Source organism: Aythya fuligula, chromosome 19, assembly GCF_009819795.1.
Source record: "Aythya fuligula isolate bAytFul2 chromosome 19, bAytFul2.pri, whole genome shotgun sequence".
NCBI lineage: Eukaryota > Metazoa > Chordata > Aves > Anseriformes > Anatidae > Aythya > Aythya fuligula.
Genome location: NC_045577.1, coordinates 1,159,093 through 1,173,979, shown reverse-complemented (window position 1 = coordinate 1,173,979; position 14,887 = coordinate 1,159,093). Strand labels below are relative to the sequence as shown.

At 69.5% G+C, this 14,887-nt stretch overlaps 1 protein-coding gene across 1 annotated transcript; it reads left to right on the top strand.

Moving 5' to 3' along the window:
- The first annotated feature begins 825 nt into the window (after window positions 1-825).
- OLFML2A (olfactomedin like 2A) lies at window positions 826-8,405 on the top strand. Its single transcript, XM_032200362.1, has 8 exons — window positions 826-919; window positions 5,050-5,313; window positions 5,495-5,602; window positions 5,757-5,942; window positions 6,032-6,290; window positions 6,371-6,592; window positions 6,749-6,934; window positions 7,132-8,405. Exons 1-8 carry the CDS (start codon window positions 854-856, stop codon window positions 7,731-7,733), a joined length of 1,893 nt encoding a protein of 630 aa, XP_032056253.1. The 5' UTR covers window positions 826-853; the 3' UTR covers window positions 7,734-8,405.
- Window positions 8,406-14,887: the final 6,482 nt, after the last annotated feature.

The following is a 14,887-nucleotide window of genomic DNA, read 5'->3' as shown; positions in this document are numbered from 1 at the left end:
CGGCACCGCCCGGGGGGGGCTGCCCCAGGACACGGCACCCCCGGACCGGGCACGGGGAGAGCCCCGGGGCGGTGCTCGGGGGGGTGGGGGGGGGGGGGCAGCCCGGGAGGGCCGGCGGGGGGCACCGCAGGCCCCGGGGGCGCCGCTGCGGCCTTTGTTGTGCCCCCGCCGGCCGGGCCGGGCCGTGTGGAGCCCGCCCCGCCCCGAGCGGCCCCGAGCGGCCCCGAGCGGCCCCGCTCCGCTCCTGCCCCGCTCCGCTCCGCCGCGCCCGGCCCCGCTCCCCGCTCCCCGCCGCTCCCCCCCCCCCCCCGCTGCCTCACTCACCGCTGCGCGGCGGCCCCTTGGCGGCGGCGCAGGGCTCCGGGAGCTCCGCGGGCGGCTCCAGCTCCATGGCGGCGGCGGCGGCGCCGGGGCCGGGGCCGGGGCCGGGGCGCGGCGCTCTCAGGGGCCCCGGCGGCCGCGCGCCCCCATGGCCGCTCCGGGCGCTGCTGACAGCCGCGGCCACCGCCGCTCGGCCGCCACGCCCCCCCCGCGCGGGGCACCACGGGAAACGTAGTCCCACCGCCCCCCCGCAAGCCCCGCCCAGTGGGTGTGGAGGCCACGCCCCCTCTGCGAGTGGCCCCGCCCCGCCCCGCGCCGGTGCCCCGGGAGCCGCGGGGCGCCAGGGGGCAGCCCCAGGGCACGGCGCTGCGGGCGAGGCGCTGCCGGCACCGGGGCGGGCACCGGGCACCCGGCGGCGCCGCTCGTGGGGCCGGGGCCGGGCCGGGGCGGGGCGGGCGGTCCCGCGGCTCCTCCCCGCCGCCGGTCCGGGCGGAGCGGGCGCTCGGTGCGGGCGCTCGGCGCCGCTCTCGCCATGCGGGCGCTGCTGCTCCCGGCGCTGCTGCTCCCGGCGCTGGCCGCGGCGCGCGGCGGCAGCACGGTAAGGACCCGCCGGGACCGGCACCGGGACAGGGACCGAGCTCGGGACGGGACCCCCGGGGCGGGCACCGGGGGGCGAGCGGGGCGCTGCGCTCAGGAGCGAGCCCCGGGGGCAGCCCCGGCCCGGCGGGAGCGCGGCGGACAGGAGGAGAGGGGCGGCGGAACCGGAGCCCGAGCCGGGAGCGGCCCCGGGACGGAGCGGGGCCGGCAGCGGCCGGTGCCCGGAGCGGCCCCGGGGCAGGAAGGGCGGTGCGGGGCCGGGACGTGCCCGGGCACCCGGTGCGCAACGCCCCGATCCGGGATCCGCGGGCGGAGCTCCCCGCGGTGCCCCCCGGGGCTGAGCGCAGGGAGGAGGAGGAGGAGGAGGAGGAGGAGGAGGAGGAGGAGGAGGAGGAGGAGGAAGGTGAGGGTGAGGGTGAGGGTGCCGCGGGTGCCCTGCCCTGCCCTGGCACCGCCGCCTTCCAGGCGCTGCAGGCGAGGAGCGCGGCACGGCTGCGAGCCTGGCGCTGAGCGGTGTCCCTGCGGGACGGGACAGGTCCCCTGGCACAGGGCACAGAACGGCTCAGGAGCGGCCGGGCTCGTTGTCAGAGGCTCTGTCAGAGGCCCTGCCTCCTCCAAACGCTGGCACCAACTCAGAGCTCGCACGAACGCTTTTGCAAGAGGTCCCAGAAGCTCAGCGGCGCTGGGATCACCCCACTTGGAGAGCTGGGAGCGAGGACGCCCTCGGCACGGCGCAGGGATGCTCTCGCCTGCCGGCAGCCAGCACACAGCCCGGCGCTGCCGCAGCCCCCAGAACGCTTCTGGGGGAGCCACGGGTGGGGGTCCCCCGGCCTGGGGCAGGAGCCACCTCGTGCCCCCAGCGCACGGGGCTGGGGCTGAGCGCGGGGCCAGGCAGGGCTCTGCAGGTTCAGCGCCGCGGGCGATGCTCGGAGGCAGCGACCTTCGCGGAGCAGGCTGCACAGGGACCTTTTTTTTAAGACTTCCTTGTTTATTGCCTTTTGTGTATAAATAGAACATATGGTTCCTGTTTAAGGAAGCCATTTAAAAGGCAGAGCGGGGTTTAATGTTACCGCCCGGGTGCAGGCAGGCGCGGTGCCCTGGCTGCTGCTCAGAGGTGCGTGCACCGCCGGGCTCGCCGCAGCCCCAGCGCCCACTCTCGCCCTCGGCCCCGGGCGAGCGGCTCTCGCTGCTGCCGACCCCTGCGAGACAAAGGGGCGGTGGGCACGCTGCCCCGAGCAGGGGCTGCTGCTGAAACGCAGGCGGGAGATCCCTCGGTCTCCAGGTTTAGGGGTGGCTGCCTCTTGGTGCCGCGGGGGAGCCTTGGTTTGCTCAGCCCCCCGCGCAGTGTAAACAACCCGCAGCGGCTACGGGCGAGCTCGCTGCGCACGGCCCCGGCCCGCACGCCCCACCTAAGCGCGACGCTGGGGCCTCCGCGCGAGGCCGATCCTCCCCGGAGCAGCGCTGCCAAGTGCGAGGGGAGGGAACGCGCCGCCCGCCGCCGCCTGCTCCCACGGGAACCAGCCTCCGGCACGAGGAGCTGGAGCCGTGCCGCGCGGAAGGTGCTGGTGCGGGCAGGACGGCAGCGTGCTCACAGGGCTCGGCCGCGGGTTGGTCTCGGGGTGCTGGTGGGCAGGGGGAGCCCTGCACGGGCTGTGCCAGCAGCGCTGCGCTCCCAGCCCCTTGGCACAGCCCTCGTGGGGCTGGCACCGGGACGCACGTGCACACAGGGACCTCGCGCAGCCCCCTGGGTGTGGAAGGCTGAGGCTGGCGGCCGGGCTCCGAACCTTCCTGCCCGTTTGCACAAGCACAGGCATTGCCATGGGGAGGTCGGAGGGAGCCAGGGGTGAGCGCGGGAGCTTGGGGACACGGTGTTTGCCCAGAAGGATCCTGCTCCCCACACTGCCCTGCCCATCCCCATCCCCATCCCTGTCCCCATCCCGCCAGCCCTCTGCCACCGCTGCCCGCGGCACCCTGCCGAGCGGTTTATGAGATCCTGTTAAATTTACAGCGCTCCCCAGCAGCCTGTTTTCCTCCCAGCTAGTGAGACCTTCGTTTCCCTATGAAAAGGGAGAGGGTTTTTTTGAAATGCAAAACGTAGGGAGGCTTCGAAGCAGCTTTGGGAAGGAAAACCCCCAGCTCCCGGGCCCGGGGGAGCCGCTGGGACTGGGGCCCGACTGGGAGATCAGTGGCCGAGGGAGCGCAGCTCCCTGCTTGCCGGTCCTGGGCCACCGCCAGCCCCGCGGTGCTGCCTGCAGGCTGTGCCTCTGCCCTTTCCCACGCCGCGCTGTGCTCCCGGGGGGGCGGAGGAAGGCAGAAGAAGAGTTAACCTCAGCTCCCAGCCCTGCCACCGTTTGGTTTCCCAGGGTGAGCCAGGCTGGCCCTGGCTGCGGAGCCCTCCTGCCCCCAGGCCCCCGGCGCTGCCTCTCCCAGCCTCGTGGTGCACGGAGCAGGAGGGACCCCAGAGCAGGACGGTCCCCGCCAGGACCTGTCCCCAGCTCCCCAGGGCTCCCGCAGACCCAGCGAGGTGGGGGTCCCTGCACTGCCCCCGAGGCTGTGGGGACGGGCTGAGCCCACCCACGGGCTTCTCCTGGCTGCGGGGGGCTGACGCCGGCAGTGCCGGTGCCCACGCGTGGCGCCTGTCCCAGCCCCAGGAGCCGAGCCCCAGCTGCCCCCCGTCACCCGGGGGTTCCCAGAGCCTCCAAGCAGCTCTGCATTTCCTCATTAATCAAGGGGCTCGTTAGGGCACTGGCAGAAAAATGCCAGGGTTTGTGTGTGCAAGGTGTGGCTGGCGGCAGGGAAGCCTGGTGGGCAGGGAGAGGTTCCCTGTGGCTGCAGCCGGCTGCCCTCGGGGGGGCTGCCAGGAGCCATGGGGCGTCCCCTGCCCCCGGGCTGTGGCCCCACAGGGAGCTGAGCCCCGCGTCCCCACCGCTGTCCTGCGATGTGACCAAGGGCACGTCCACAAACGGGCAGGTGCCAGCCAGCAGTGAGCAGCGTGGCCGTGACCACGGGTGCTCTCCTTCCCCGTTACCCCCAGGCACGGGGGCGTTTTCCCAGGACAGGTCCCCCCGGGAAGTCCCTGGCTTGCTGCAGCCTCCCACTGCCCCAGATCTCCGGGGGAAGGCAGCCTGCAGCACACACAAGCTGCTTTTTCCAGCTCAGCAGCGTGGCCAAAGCCAGGCTGGGACACGGGTTTTCACACAGATGGGTGTGAGAGGGAACAAGCAGCTCTGCTGGCGTCACTGCTGCCGGCCGCTGCCCCAGGCTGGAGAAGCCTCCGCAGCAGCTGCTCGGCTGCGGCTCCCAGCCCTGCTCCCACCACTGCTCCTGACCGGAGCACGAGCACGAGGAGCATGGGACGGGCTGGCAGCTGCCCACCACCAGGCAGCAGTGCCCCTGCCATCGGGATGTGCAGCACAGCAGCTCCGGGGAGCAGGAGCAGCCTTGTGCCATGGTGCAGCCACCCCTGGGCAGGACAGCGGGTGCTGGGTGACACACGGCCGTGCCCACCCGGCCCGCCAAGCCTGCTGCACTGGGGGCTTTGTTCCCAAGCACAGCCGGGGAGAGAGCAGTTCCTTATCTGGAAAAAACAGCAGAAAAGCACCCCGGGCTCTTGCGTGAGTCAGGGCCATGTGTGGAAACAAGGGAGTCCTTGACTGGGCCTGAGGCCATCGCGGGAGCCGTCCCCGTCTGGAGGGGCTGAGCTCACCCCGAGGTGGCTGCGTCTCGTCACGAACAATCGTCCCTGTGTGGGCTCGGGGTGTGCAAGCAGCCCCCCCCCAGCCATGCTGCAGGCACGCGAGGATGGAGGCGCTGCTGGCTCCTCTCAGCGCTGCTCACCCAGGTCCTGCCGGCAGCTGGGAAATGGCAGCAGGAACCAGCCCCGTGTCCCCAGGGCACGAGAGGGTCTGGCTGTCCTGGGGGTGAGAGGCTGCTCAGGTTTTGTCACCATCACCATCAGCTGGGTGCAGAGAGGAGAGACAGGGTGGCGGGGCTGCGCCATGCCCCATCCTCCCAGGGCACAGCCAGGAGCCCCTGGGGAGGGGGAAACCCAGCAGAGCCAGGGGCTGCAGCGGGCGGGAGGCTCGGTGGCAGTGGGTGGCCCCATGGGACCCGCGGCACTGTCCCCCGCAGGCACTGGGTGAGGCGGACCAGGTGCGGATGACCTCGGAGGGCTCCGACTGCCGCTGCAAGTGCATCCTGCGGCCGCTCAGCAAGGACGCCTGCAGCCGCGTCAGGGACGGCAGCGCGAGGGTGGAGGACTTCTACACGGTGGAGACGGTGAGCTCGGGGGCCGACTGCAAGTGCTCCTGCACCGCGCCCCCCTCCTCGCTCAACCCCTGCGAGAACGAGTGGAAGATGGAGAAGCTGAAGAAGCAGGCGCCCGAGCTCTTCAAGGTACCTGCGGGCCTGGTGGGACGTGGCTGTGGGGCAGGGCCCCCACCCCATGCAGCAGCAGACCCCTGGGGAGGCAGCAGTGCAGTCCCGGCGCTGCAGCCGCAGCAGGGAAGGGGATCCGTGGGGCACCCCATGGGTGCTGCCCCGTGGCCCCTGCCCCAGCCCAGCTCTCCCTCTGCAGCTGCAATCCATGGTGGACCTGCTGGAGGGGACACTCTACAGCATGGACCTGATGAAGGTGCACTCCTACATCAGCAAGGTGGTCGCGCAGATGAACACCCTGGAGGAGGTGAGTGAGCGCCGGGGCACCCTCCCCACCGCATGCTGACAGGCAGCCCTGCAGCACCCTCGACGTGTGGCCTGGCCCCATCCGGGTGCTTGGGACTTTTGGGGGTGCTGTGGGCTCCCCCAGCAGGGTTCCCCTCATCCTCCCCTCCCTGCAGACCATCAAGACCAACCTGAGCAGGGAGAACGACTTCATGAAGCAGAGCGTGCTGCACCTCACCGACCAGATGAGACGCTACGAGAACTACTCCGACATCATGATCAGCATCAAGAAGGAGATCTCCAACCTGGGCTACCAGCTGCTGCAGAAGGACGCTGCTGCGGTCCCTGACAGCAAGGCACAGGTACCCGACCCCCCCCCTGGGCTGTCCCGTGGCGCTGCAGCTCCTGGGACTGCAGCAGTGCCGGAGGGGTCTGACCGGGGCTCCCCCAGGACACGGCGGGCGGCCGCGGGAAGGAGGCCGCGCGGTTCCCCGGTCCCCGCAAGGTGCTGGCGGACAGGGCGGCTGCACGAGCACCCAAGGAGAAGCCACTCAAGCCCGAGAAGCCCAAGAAGGAAAACGCAAAGCGAGGGGGGTCGCAGCCCACCGCCAAGCCCAAGCCACCCGCGCAGCAGCAGACCGTGGTCCGGGGCATCACCTACTACAAGGCCGGGCAGGCGGAGGAGGCGCAGGGGGCGGCCGGCAGCCGCGGTGAGTGCAGGGCCGTTCTGTGGGGCGGGGGGCAGGGGCTGTCGCTGCCGGCACACCGAGCCCCCCCTGTGTCCCCACAGAGAGCACCGCCAGGGGGGCGGCTGTGCCCGAGCGGCTGGAGGAGAGGGACCCCACGCCCCCCCCGGCCGAGAGCACCCAGTCCCATCCCAGTGCACGGGCAGAGACCACCGTGCCCAGCACCACGGCTGTGCCCAGCACCGCCCTAGCCCCTCGCACTGCTGCCCGCAGCCCCCCCGGGGACGGGGCTGACAGCACCAGTGGCCCCGAAGCGCCCAACAGAGGTGAGTGAGCACGGCCACGCTGCAGGGAGGGGGCACCCACGGCACCCGTCCTGGCTCCTGAGGGCTGGTGGCCCAGCTCCTGGCCCTGCAAGGACTGAGCCTTCCTCCTCCTCTTCTTCCTCCTCCTCTTCTTGCTCCTCCTCCTCCCTCCCGCAGTGAAGGAGGTGGAGTGCGAAGGCACCATCAAGTCGGTGGAGCCCCCCACGGAGCACCACAGCTACGGGCGCAACGAGGGGGCCTGGATGAAGGACCCGGCGGCCAAGGATGACCGCATCTACGTCACCAACTACTACTACGGCAACAGCCTGGTGGAGTTCAGGAGCCTGGACAACTTCAAGCAGGGTGAGGCCGGTGGCGGGGGGGGGCCTCGCTTCCTGCCGGGCGCTGTGCCAGGCCCTGGGCGCTGCCTCCCCGCGTGGGGAGCGGACGGGGACCTGCCCCTGGTTCCCTGTGCCTGGCGTCCTGCCCGGCACCAGGGAGCTCAGGGGGCGAGGGGCCGGGGCCTCCCGGAGCTCTCAACACCTCCCGCCCGCCCGCAGGCCGCTGGAGCAACCTCTACAAGCTGCCCTACAACTGGATCGGCACCGGGCACGTGGTGTACCGGGGCGCCTTCTACTACAACCGTGCCTTCACCAAGAACATCATCAAGTACGACCTGAAGGAGCGTTACGTGGCCGGCTGGGCGCTGCTCCACGACGTGGTGTACGAGGACACGACGCCCTGGAAGTGGAGGGGGCACTCGGACATCGACTTCGCGGTGGATGAGAGCGGGCTCTGGGTCATCTACCCCTCAGTGGACTACGACTACTCGCAGCAGGAGGTGATCGTCCTGAGCCGCCTCGACCCCGGGGACCTGTCGGTGCGCAGGGAGACCACCTGGAAGACGGGGCTGAAGCGCAACGCCTACGGGAACTGCTTCATCATCTGCGGCATCCTGTACGCCGTGGACACCTACAACCAGAAGGAAGGGCAGATCTCCTACGCCTTCGACACGCACACGGACACAGAGGCGGAGCTCCGGCTGCCTTTCCTCAACGAGTACGCCTTCACCACGCAGGTCGACTACAACCCCAAAGAGAAGGTGCTCTACGCCTGGGACAACGGCCATCAGATGACCTACAGGCTCCACTTCGTGGTCTGAGCGCCCGGCTGGGCACCCGGCAGCAGCCCGGCACCGGCACCCGAGCTGGGCTGGGGCCATGGGAAGGGCCCGGTTCCCCCCGGGGCTCTCCCAGCCAGCAGCCACCGGCAGGGCCGGGCTGTCAGGGCCCCGTGGTGCAGGGAGCGCCCCGGGGACACCCCCACGATGTGGCAGCTGCCAGGGCTGCGGGACCGGGTGCCACCACCATCGGCTCAGCCAGCACTGTCTGCTGGAGGCCCCGGGGCTGCAGCAGGGCACGGGGCAGCCCCGCACCTCTCCCACCCCAAGGCGCTGTGCACGGCCTGGCCCCGTGCCCGCTGCAGCCGTTGGTGCCCTTAGCACCCCCGGGACCTTGTCCTGCAGGGTGGGTGCAGCCGGGGCGCTGCCTCGCCGGCAGGAACAGCCACTGATTGCTATTTTAGAAGATGCAAATAAGATGCCTATGCTTTTGCAATTCATAGCTTGTTATTTAAATGCATTCACAGGAGGCGTGCGCTGGCACGGAGCAGCCTGTCTGCAGCACTGGTGTGTCCTGTGCCCAGCACCACGCGGGGAGGGGGCGCGTGGCCCTCGTGCGCTCCTCCCAAGGCAGGGCGAGGGCCCAGGATTGCTTGGCTTGGTTTCTGTCATTTTAGAAGTGAACAGTATTAAAAAGTAACAGACGTAAAAACAGACTGTGTGCCTCCGTCCTTTCTCCTGAAGCTGGGACGGGGAGGTGTGGGTGCTCGCGGTCCTGCTGGGGGTGAGCCCATCCCACGGCCGGGTGTGGGGCTGCCTGCACGCATGGGGGCTGCTCCCTGCACACGCTGCCTGTGCCGAGGAGGGCACCGTGCTGCCATGCTGCTCGTTCCCACCTGCTGGCAGGGGGGCTCAGCCCACCCCAGCCTGGCCCTGCGGGGCCCCAGGGTGGACACTGAGGGCTCAGCACCCGGCGTGGCCACGGCTGCGTCCCGCGGGCCCCTGCCCAGCGGTGCAGGAGGCAGGCCAGGACCAAGAGCAGGGCCGGGAGCACGGCCTGGCTCAGTCCTGGGGAAAAAAGAGGAATTTGCTGTTTCCAGGTCTGAGCTGCAGCCTGAGGAGGAACATCTGGGAGCCGGGACCGGCTGCCAGGAAATCTGGTCTCACTGTAACCTGGACACAGAGAGACGAGAGCAGCTGAGCGTGGGCATGGGCGGCAGCAGCTGCCCCAGCCCTGCTGCGAAATTCTGCAACCGTGGAGCTGCCAGGGGGCCCCCGAGGGGCCAAGGGGCGAGAGCAGCCCCCCCAGCGGAGCACACATCCTGGGCATGGCCGAAATGACGCTTCCTGCAGGGAACGCCCAAGGCGGGCACCACGGGCAGGCAGGGACTGCAGGACGCCCTTCGCGGCTCTGCTGCAGCCCCAGCCCGGAGCCTGCCCCGGTGCCCCGCTGGCCGTGCGGTGCGGTGCGGCACAGCCCTTGCTCATCCGCCAGTCCCCCGCCAGGGGAAAGGAGCTGGCTGACTTTTTTCCCCTGGCTGGGTCTCTGCCAGGCTTTTATCTAACGATCCCCAGCAAATCCCTGTCTAAACAATACGGATTTCTGACATTTTTTTGCGGTAAAGTAAACTCCCAGCACATCTCTAATTCCAGGGCTTTGTTGTTTTTCTGCGGGGGCTGCCGCTCTGCCTTGCGCTGTCTTGCTGTGCCGGACCAGCGCTGGGCTGGGGGTTAGGGGCGTCCCTCGATTCCCTCTGGGAACGAAAACATCAGGAACAAAGCACGGCCCCGGCTGTGCCCTGGGGAGCTGACTGCACCCAGTGCCACAGGGATCCGCAGGCACCTGCACCGCAGCGCCCCGGGGCCTGTCCCTGTGCCCCCGGTGCCCCCGGCAGCGCTGTGCCCGTGCCCGGGGCAGCGGGTGAAGATGCAGCCACGGCTGCCCGGGAAGCAGAGGGTGCGAGGGGAGGAGTTGGTTTGGGGCCCAAAGGGGATGGGACTGGGGGGTCCCAGGGCGAGGTTAATTAAAACCGCGTGGCCGGAGGGCAACGTTGCCTAATTGCAGCTGCGGGGCCTCCTGCAAAGGCGCCCCTCTGCGAGCACACCCTGGCTGCCATTAACACCACGATAACGAGAAACTTTAATTACACCCAAATGACAGACATTTCACGAGGTAAGTCCTTCCCCCGACGGCTGCTGGCATTTCCCCAAGCCCTGCGGCCCCAGCCTGTGGCACCCGTGGCCAGGACAGCTCGGCACAGCCCTGGGGGACACGCAGGTGCTTGGGTGACACCGACCACAGCACATGGCACCCGGTGCCCAGCACCGCTGGGCCCTGCACTGGCCATGGGGCTGTGGAAGGATCCCTGACCCCCGGCTCAGCACCACCACAGCCCTGCCCCAGCTCCTGCCTGACAAAACACCAGCAGCGAGCAAAAACAAAGGGGCTTTTGTCTCCCGGAGGGGTCATTATGCTGGGTTCCTCGGGCTTCCCCGGCCCCCCACCGCTCCCTGATGTTCTCTCAGCCTGAAGTCACCCCGATGCCTTTCTCTGCCATTGTGTGCCGGGGACTCCCCCCCCGGCCTCGGCCGTGGAGCTGCCCCTTGGTGCCTGCCCGGGGGCTGCCCACGCAGCCGGGACACGCTCGGGGACACGTGAAACCTCCTGGGCCGCTGCCCCCGCCACGGGGCCGGGCTGCTTGTGCGTGTGGTGCCACGATGTGTGTGACGGCAGCCCCGCCAGCCCGTGGGCTGCACGGTGCCAGCTCGTGCTCGTCCTGCTGCTGCTGCTGGTGCCCCGCCAGGCAGGGCAGGACGGAGGTCCCAGCGCAGGACGCGGTGGGGACACGTGGCTGGGGACAGGCCGGGTCCCTGCCGCGCCAGACGCCACTGACTTCCAGACATTCCTGCTGTGCGTGCCCAGCACCACCTCTGCTCATAACGTGATTAAGAGATTAAAAATCCCTCCATGCAGCAGCAAGCAGCAAATGAAGCCTGAGATGGGGACGCGGCGGGGTGGCAGCACCCGAGGCCTGGTGATGGTAACACAGCACCTGGGAAAGGGCGGCCGGGGCCAGCGGGGCCGAGTGGCTGTGGGCACCGTGACCCTGTCCCACAACGCCCGCTGTGGCCAGCGAGGTGCAGGCAGGTCCTGGGGGCTGCCCCCTGCGGGCCCCTCTGCCAGCTGCTTCCTTCTCAGTTACCAGCCTGGCTCTGTGTGTTTGCGGTAGCTTTGCCTCCCTGCTGGCCCAGCTAATCAGGCTGGGGCCCCCACTCAGCACAGAGCTGCCCAGGGCTGCATGTACACCCCCGGTGCCAGCCCCACGGCAGGGAGCAGCCCAGCCCCATGGGCAGCCTGCAGAGCAGGACGGGGCGAGGACGCGGTGTAGGGGCATTGAGCAAGGCACGGGCTCTGCTCCAGGTGGGGCTCAGCCGGAGCCTGCCCGGACCCGCTGTGCTGGGAGCTGCTGCCGTGCCAAGGGCACCTCCTGCCTGCCACAGGGCACCAGGACGGGGCCACATCTGCCTGCGGGTGGCACCGAGGGGAGTGGGGCATGCGGGCTGCGTGCCCTGCATGGGCCTGTGCTGGGCATCACCCACGGACAGCTGAGGGTCGCGTGCCCACGGTGCTGCGCAGATGGGCCTGGCGGTGCTCAGGGAATCCGGGCCCTTCCCTCACTTCTTATCTCTGGCCAGGGCTGCTGACCCAGGGAATGAAGCAATGTGTGTCCGGCAGCAGATGGAAGTGTGTCCTGGTGCTGTGCCCACATTGCAAACATGCTTCAAAGCCAGAGCCAGCCGCACCGGGTGTCACATCGGTCTATTTTTATCACCCCCCCGACCCTTCCCTCCACGCTGTCCCTGCTACGTGAGGGCCCGGGCACAGCCAGCAGCACAGGAGGCATTCCCGCTGCCTGCAAGAGGCACGTCCCCACTGCGGGCTGCCCAGCAGCCACCGGCTCGCTGCACCCGCAGCTGTCAGCAAGGGGGGGCTCCCCCCAAAGCACCCCGCTGCCCTGCACCAGGCCTGCTGCAGTGACCCCCTTGGCGGGGCTGTGCTCGCCGCAGGGAGCTGTTTCTCTTGTAAGCGTGATGAAGCCGCATCTGGCAGTGCAGCGGGAGGCTCGGGATGTGAATATCGACCAACGCAAACAAGGCTGGTCGGGTGAGCAGCAGGCGCTGCCGGCCCCCACACACCTTCCCAGCACGCCGGGGCTGCGTGGGGCTGCCAGAAGGAGGGGGAGCCAAGGCACAAACTGACCCCAGGACCAGGGGCCCTCTGGCCTCCCTTGAAGTGCCCCTTTCTGGGCTTGGGCAGGCACCAAGGGCACATCCCAGCACAGACGCTGCAGGAGGGGGCAGAAGGGGCAGAGCCCAGGGCATGGAGCATCCCCGCATCCCTCCTGCTTTGCCGTGGGCCCCACCGCCCCCCTTCTCTGTGCCGTATCAGGCACCGTTGTTCCCTGTACCTAAAATAGAGCTGATGGTCCCCAGGGCCAGCAAAAGACGAGGCTGTGACTAAGTCACCGCAGGAAGCAGCGCAGCTTGGCGGGGAGCACGGCCTCACGCCCAGCAGGGCCACTGTCCCCAGGCCCGGGGGGCCGGGAGCTGCGTGGTGGGGCTGGGGGCTGGGGGGCTGCTGGTCCCTGGGGCTGCAGGGCCCGGGCTTGGTGTAGGGCTGTGCCCGTGACAGTGCCCAGCCGTGCCAGCAGTGGCTCAGCAGAGCCTAGCAGCCCCCAGGACTCCCGGGGGTGGGAGGCTGAGCCCCTGCCCGTGTTGCTCTGTGTGCCCTGACCCCGTCGGCTCCCCGCGCTGGGACTCGCTTGGTGGGAAGATGTCGGTGCTGCAGGTCCCAGTGCAGGACCCGCAGAGCCGTGGGCGATGCAGGGCTGTGGGGCCGAGCCCTGCTGACCCCAAACGCCGCGGGGCAGGGCTGGGCAGCGGCAGGCGGCAGCGGCCGGAGGGAAGGGAGGGAGCCGCGGGCCTTGGCGGTGCCGGGGCTGAGTCACCCGCAAGTGGAAACACAAATCCCTTCCCAGGCTCGCCGCTGCTGCTCCAAACCGCCCTGGTGAGGCAGCCGGGCACGGCAGCCCCCTCAGGGTGCCCTAAGGGCTGACGGGGCCAGAGGTGACGCTGGGACAAAGCACCCGCTCCCAGAACAGCCCCACCACCCGCCTGGGCAGCAGCAGCCCCCCCAGGACCAGGGAGGATGTGCAGAGGGGCCACAGCGCCCACTGGGACCCTCAGCCCCCACTGCCAGCCCCAGGGCAGCCCCCACCCGTCTGTCGGTGCCGTGCTCCCGGGGAGCTCCTCAGCTTGGCCAGCTCGCGCTCTGCAGTCCCCGCCAAGGAGAATCTCAGCAAAAATGGGCCAGAACTAAAGAAATAATGCAGGATGCAAAACTTTTCCAGATGTTGGGGTTTGCTACTGTTCTCCCACGTGCGCTGCTGCCTCGGCCCGGCACACACACTGCCTGCCCGCAGCCCGGCCAGGTCTGTCCCCTCTTTCTGTGCACCCTGGCACTGCCTGGCTGGCAGCAGGGCCACGCTGGGGCCACACAGTGCCCATGTCACTGCCTCTGCCTGCTGCAGGAGGGGCTCCTGCTGCTTGGGGTGCTGTGGTGACCCCGCACCCTACAAAGGCTCCCCCCATATGGCGCCCTGTGGCACGGCACAGGGGGAGGAGGGCCGCTCATGCAGCTCCCCGGCCGGGCTGTGCTCGGCCTCGCACAGAGGCTCCCTTCATCGGGTGTGCAGCCCGGGCTGGCAGGGAGTCAGGGGGCCCCGGCACGCAGCACCCCCGGGCCTGGGAGCCCCAGTGCCACCTTTGTCCGGGAGCCACCAGGGCAGCGGGAGGGGGCCCAGCAGCGCAGCGCCTGCGTGCAGACACTGCCGGCATTCACGGGAGCAGCGGGGCCGGGGGCGGCGTGGGGACGAGGCCTCCCCCTGCCCGGCCAACAAAACCGGCATTCAGGGCAGCGAGCGGGCGGCTGCCCCGGGCCGACCTGGGCTGCCCGTGGGGCTGGCGGGACGGGGGGCCGGCGGGATGGGGCTGGTGGGACACGGCTCTGCCCACCAGGCTGGGGGTGACGATGGCATCGCCGCTCACACGGCTCCACGGTGGCACATGGGGGGCAGCGGGCACAGCCGAGGACATGAGGGCTGCAGTCACAGCCCCGCATGGCCACACACGTCCCGCTGCATCCCCATGTCCCCTGCCGCGGGCAGGAGCCAGGGCAGCGCCCGGGGAGCTGCGGGGCTGAGGTCCCGCAGGAGGAAGGCACCGGGAGCAGCCCCGGGAGCGCCAGAAGCGCCGGGCTTTGTGTGCAGCGGAGCCCCCCCGTGCCCGGGGCCCCCCGCAGCCGCCCCGCCGGGCCCCGGCCGCTCCCCGCGGGCTGTGCCCGTGCCGCTGGTGCCGCCCCGCGGCCGGCGGGGACAGGGACGGAGCCCGGCCGGGGCCAGCCCGGCTGCAGCTGCTGGCAGGAGCCGAGCCCCGCTACCGCCGCCTGCCCTTCGGGAGCAGGGGCACGGGGACGGCTGCAGCCCCCCGGGCAGCGGCTGCCGTCAGGGGACTGGGACAACCCCGCAGCCGCGGGGACGCTCAGGGAAGCAGCACAGAGCGCTGGTGGCCCTGCAAAGCGTGGCACAACGGGCAGGGAGCAGCATCTTCTGTTCTGACAGCTGCAACGTGCAGTTCTGTACCTGCAGCCCTCTGGAGAACCATAGTATGCTACTCCCAATATCTTTAAAGTTGTCCACAGGATGTCGTCTGTAACAGCACAGGGCGATTCTGACCTAAGGGCAGGGCTCACGTTTTGCCACCCTGCTCCAGGCAGATGGAGCAATTCATTTAAAGAAGTGCCAGAAACCCACTTACCTCTCCCTACACGCCTGGTGCAGATTGTGCAAAAACTTCAGGTGTTGTCCCACATTAACTCCCACAGCAGTGCCCATCCCTTTGCCTCATGCTCTGGGCTTCAGAGCCAAGCATCTGACAGGTCTCCTACTCCCCCTCCCGACGGGAAAGCACAGCACAAGAATCCACCCCCCATCCAGCAGTTACACTGTGCTCCACCACCGTTTCTGTGAGAAACAAAGCGTGCCCCAAACCCTGAATGCGGCATTGAGGGGAGCTCAAAGTGGCAGAGCTGAGGCAAGCTGAACGTTGTTTTGTTGTTTCACAAGTGGATATAGAAA

Excerpts from the sequence above, each read along its gene's own strand:
- OLFML2A (XM_032200362.1), top strand. The coding sequence starts at position 854 with ATGCGGGCGCTGCTGCTCCCGGCGCTGCTGCTCCCGGCGCTGGCCGCG. Across the intron at positions 5,314-5,494 it reads AGGCGCCCGAGCTCTTCAAG|CTGCAATCCATGGTGGACCT; the intron begins GTACCTGCGGGC and ends CTCCCTCTGCAG. Across the intron at positions 6,935-7,131 it reads CCTGGACAACTTCAAGCAGG|GCCGCTGGAGCAACCTCTAC; the intron begins GTGAGGCCGGTG and ends GCCCGCCCGCAG.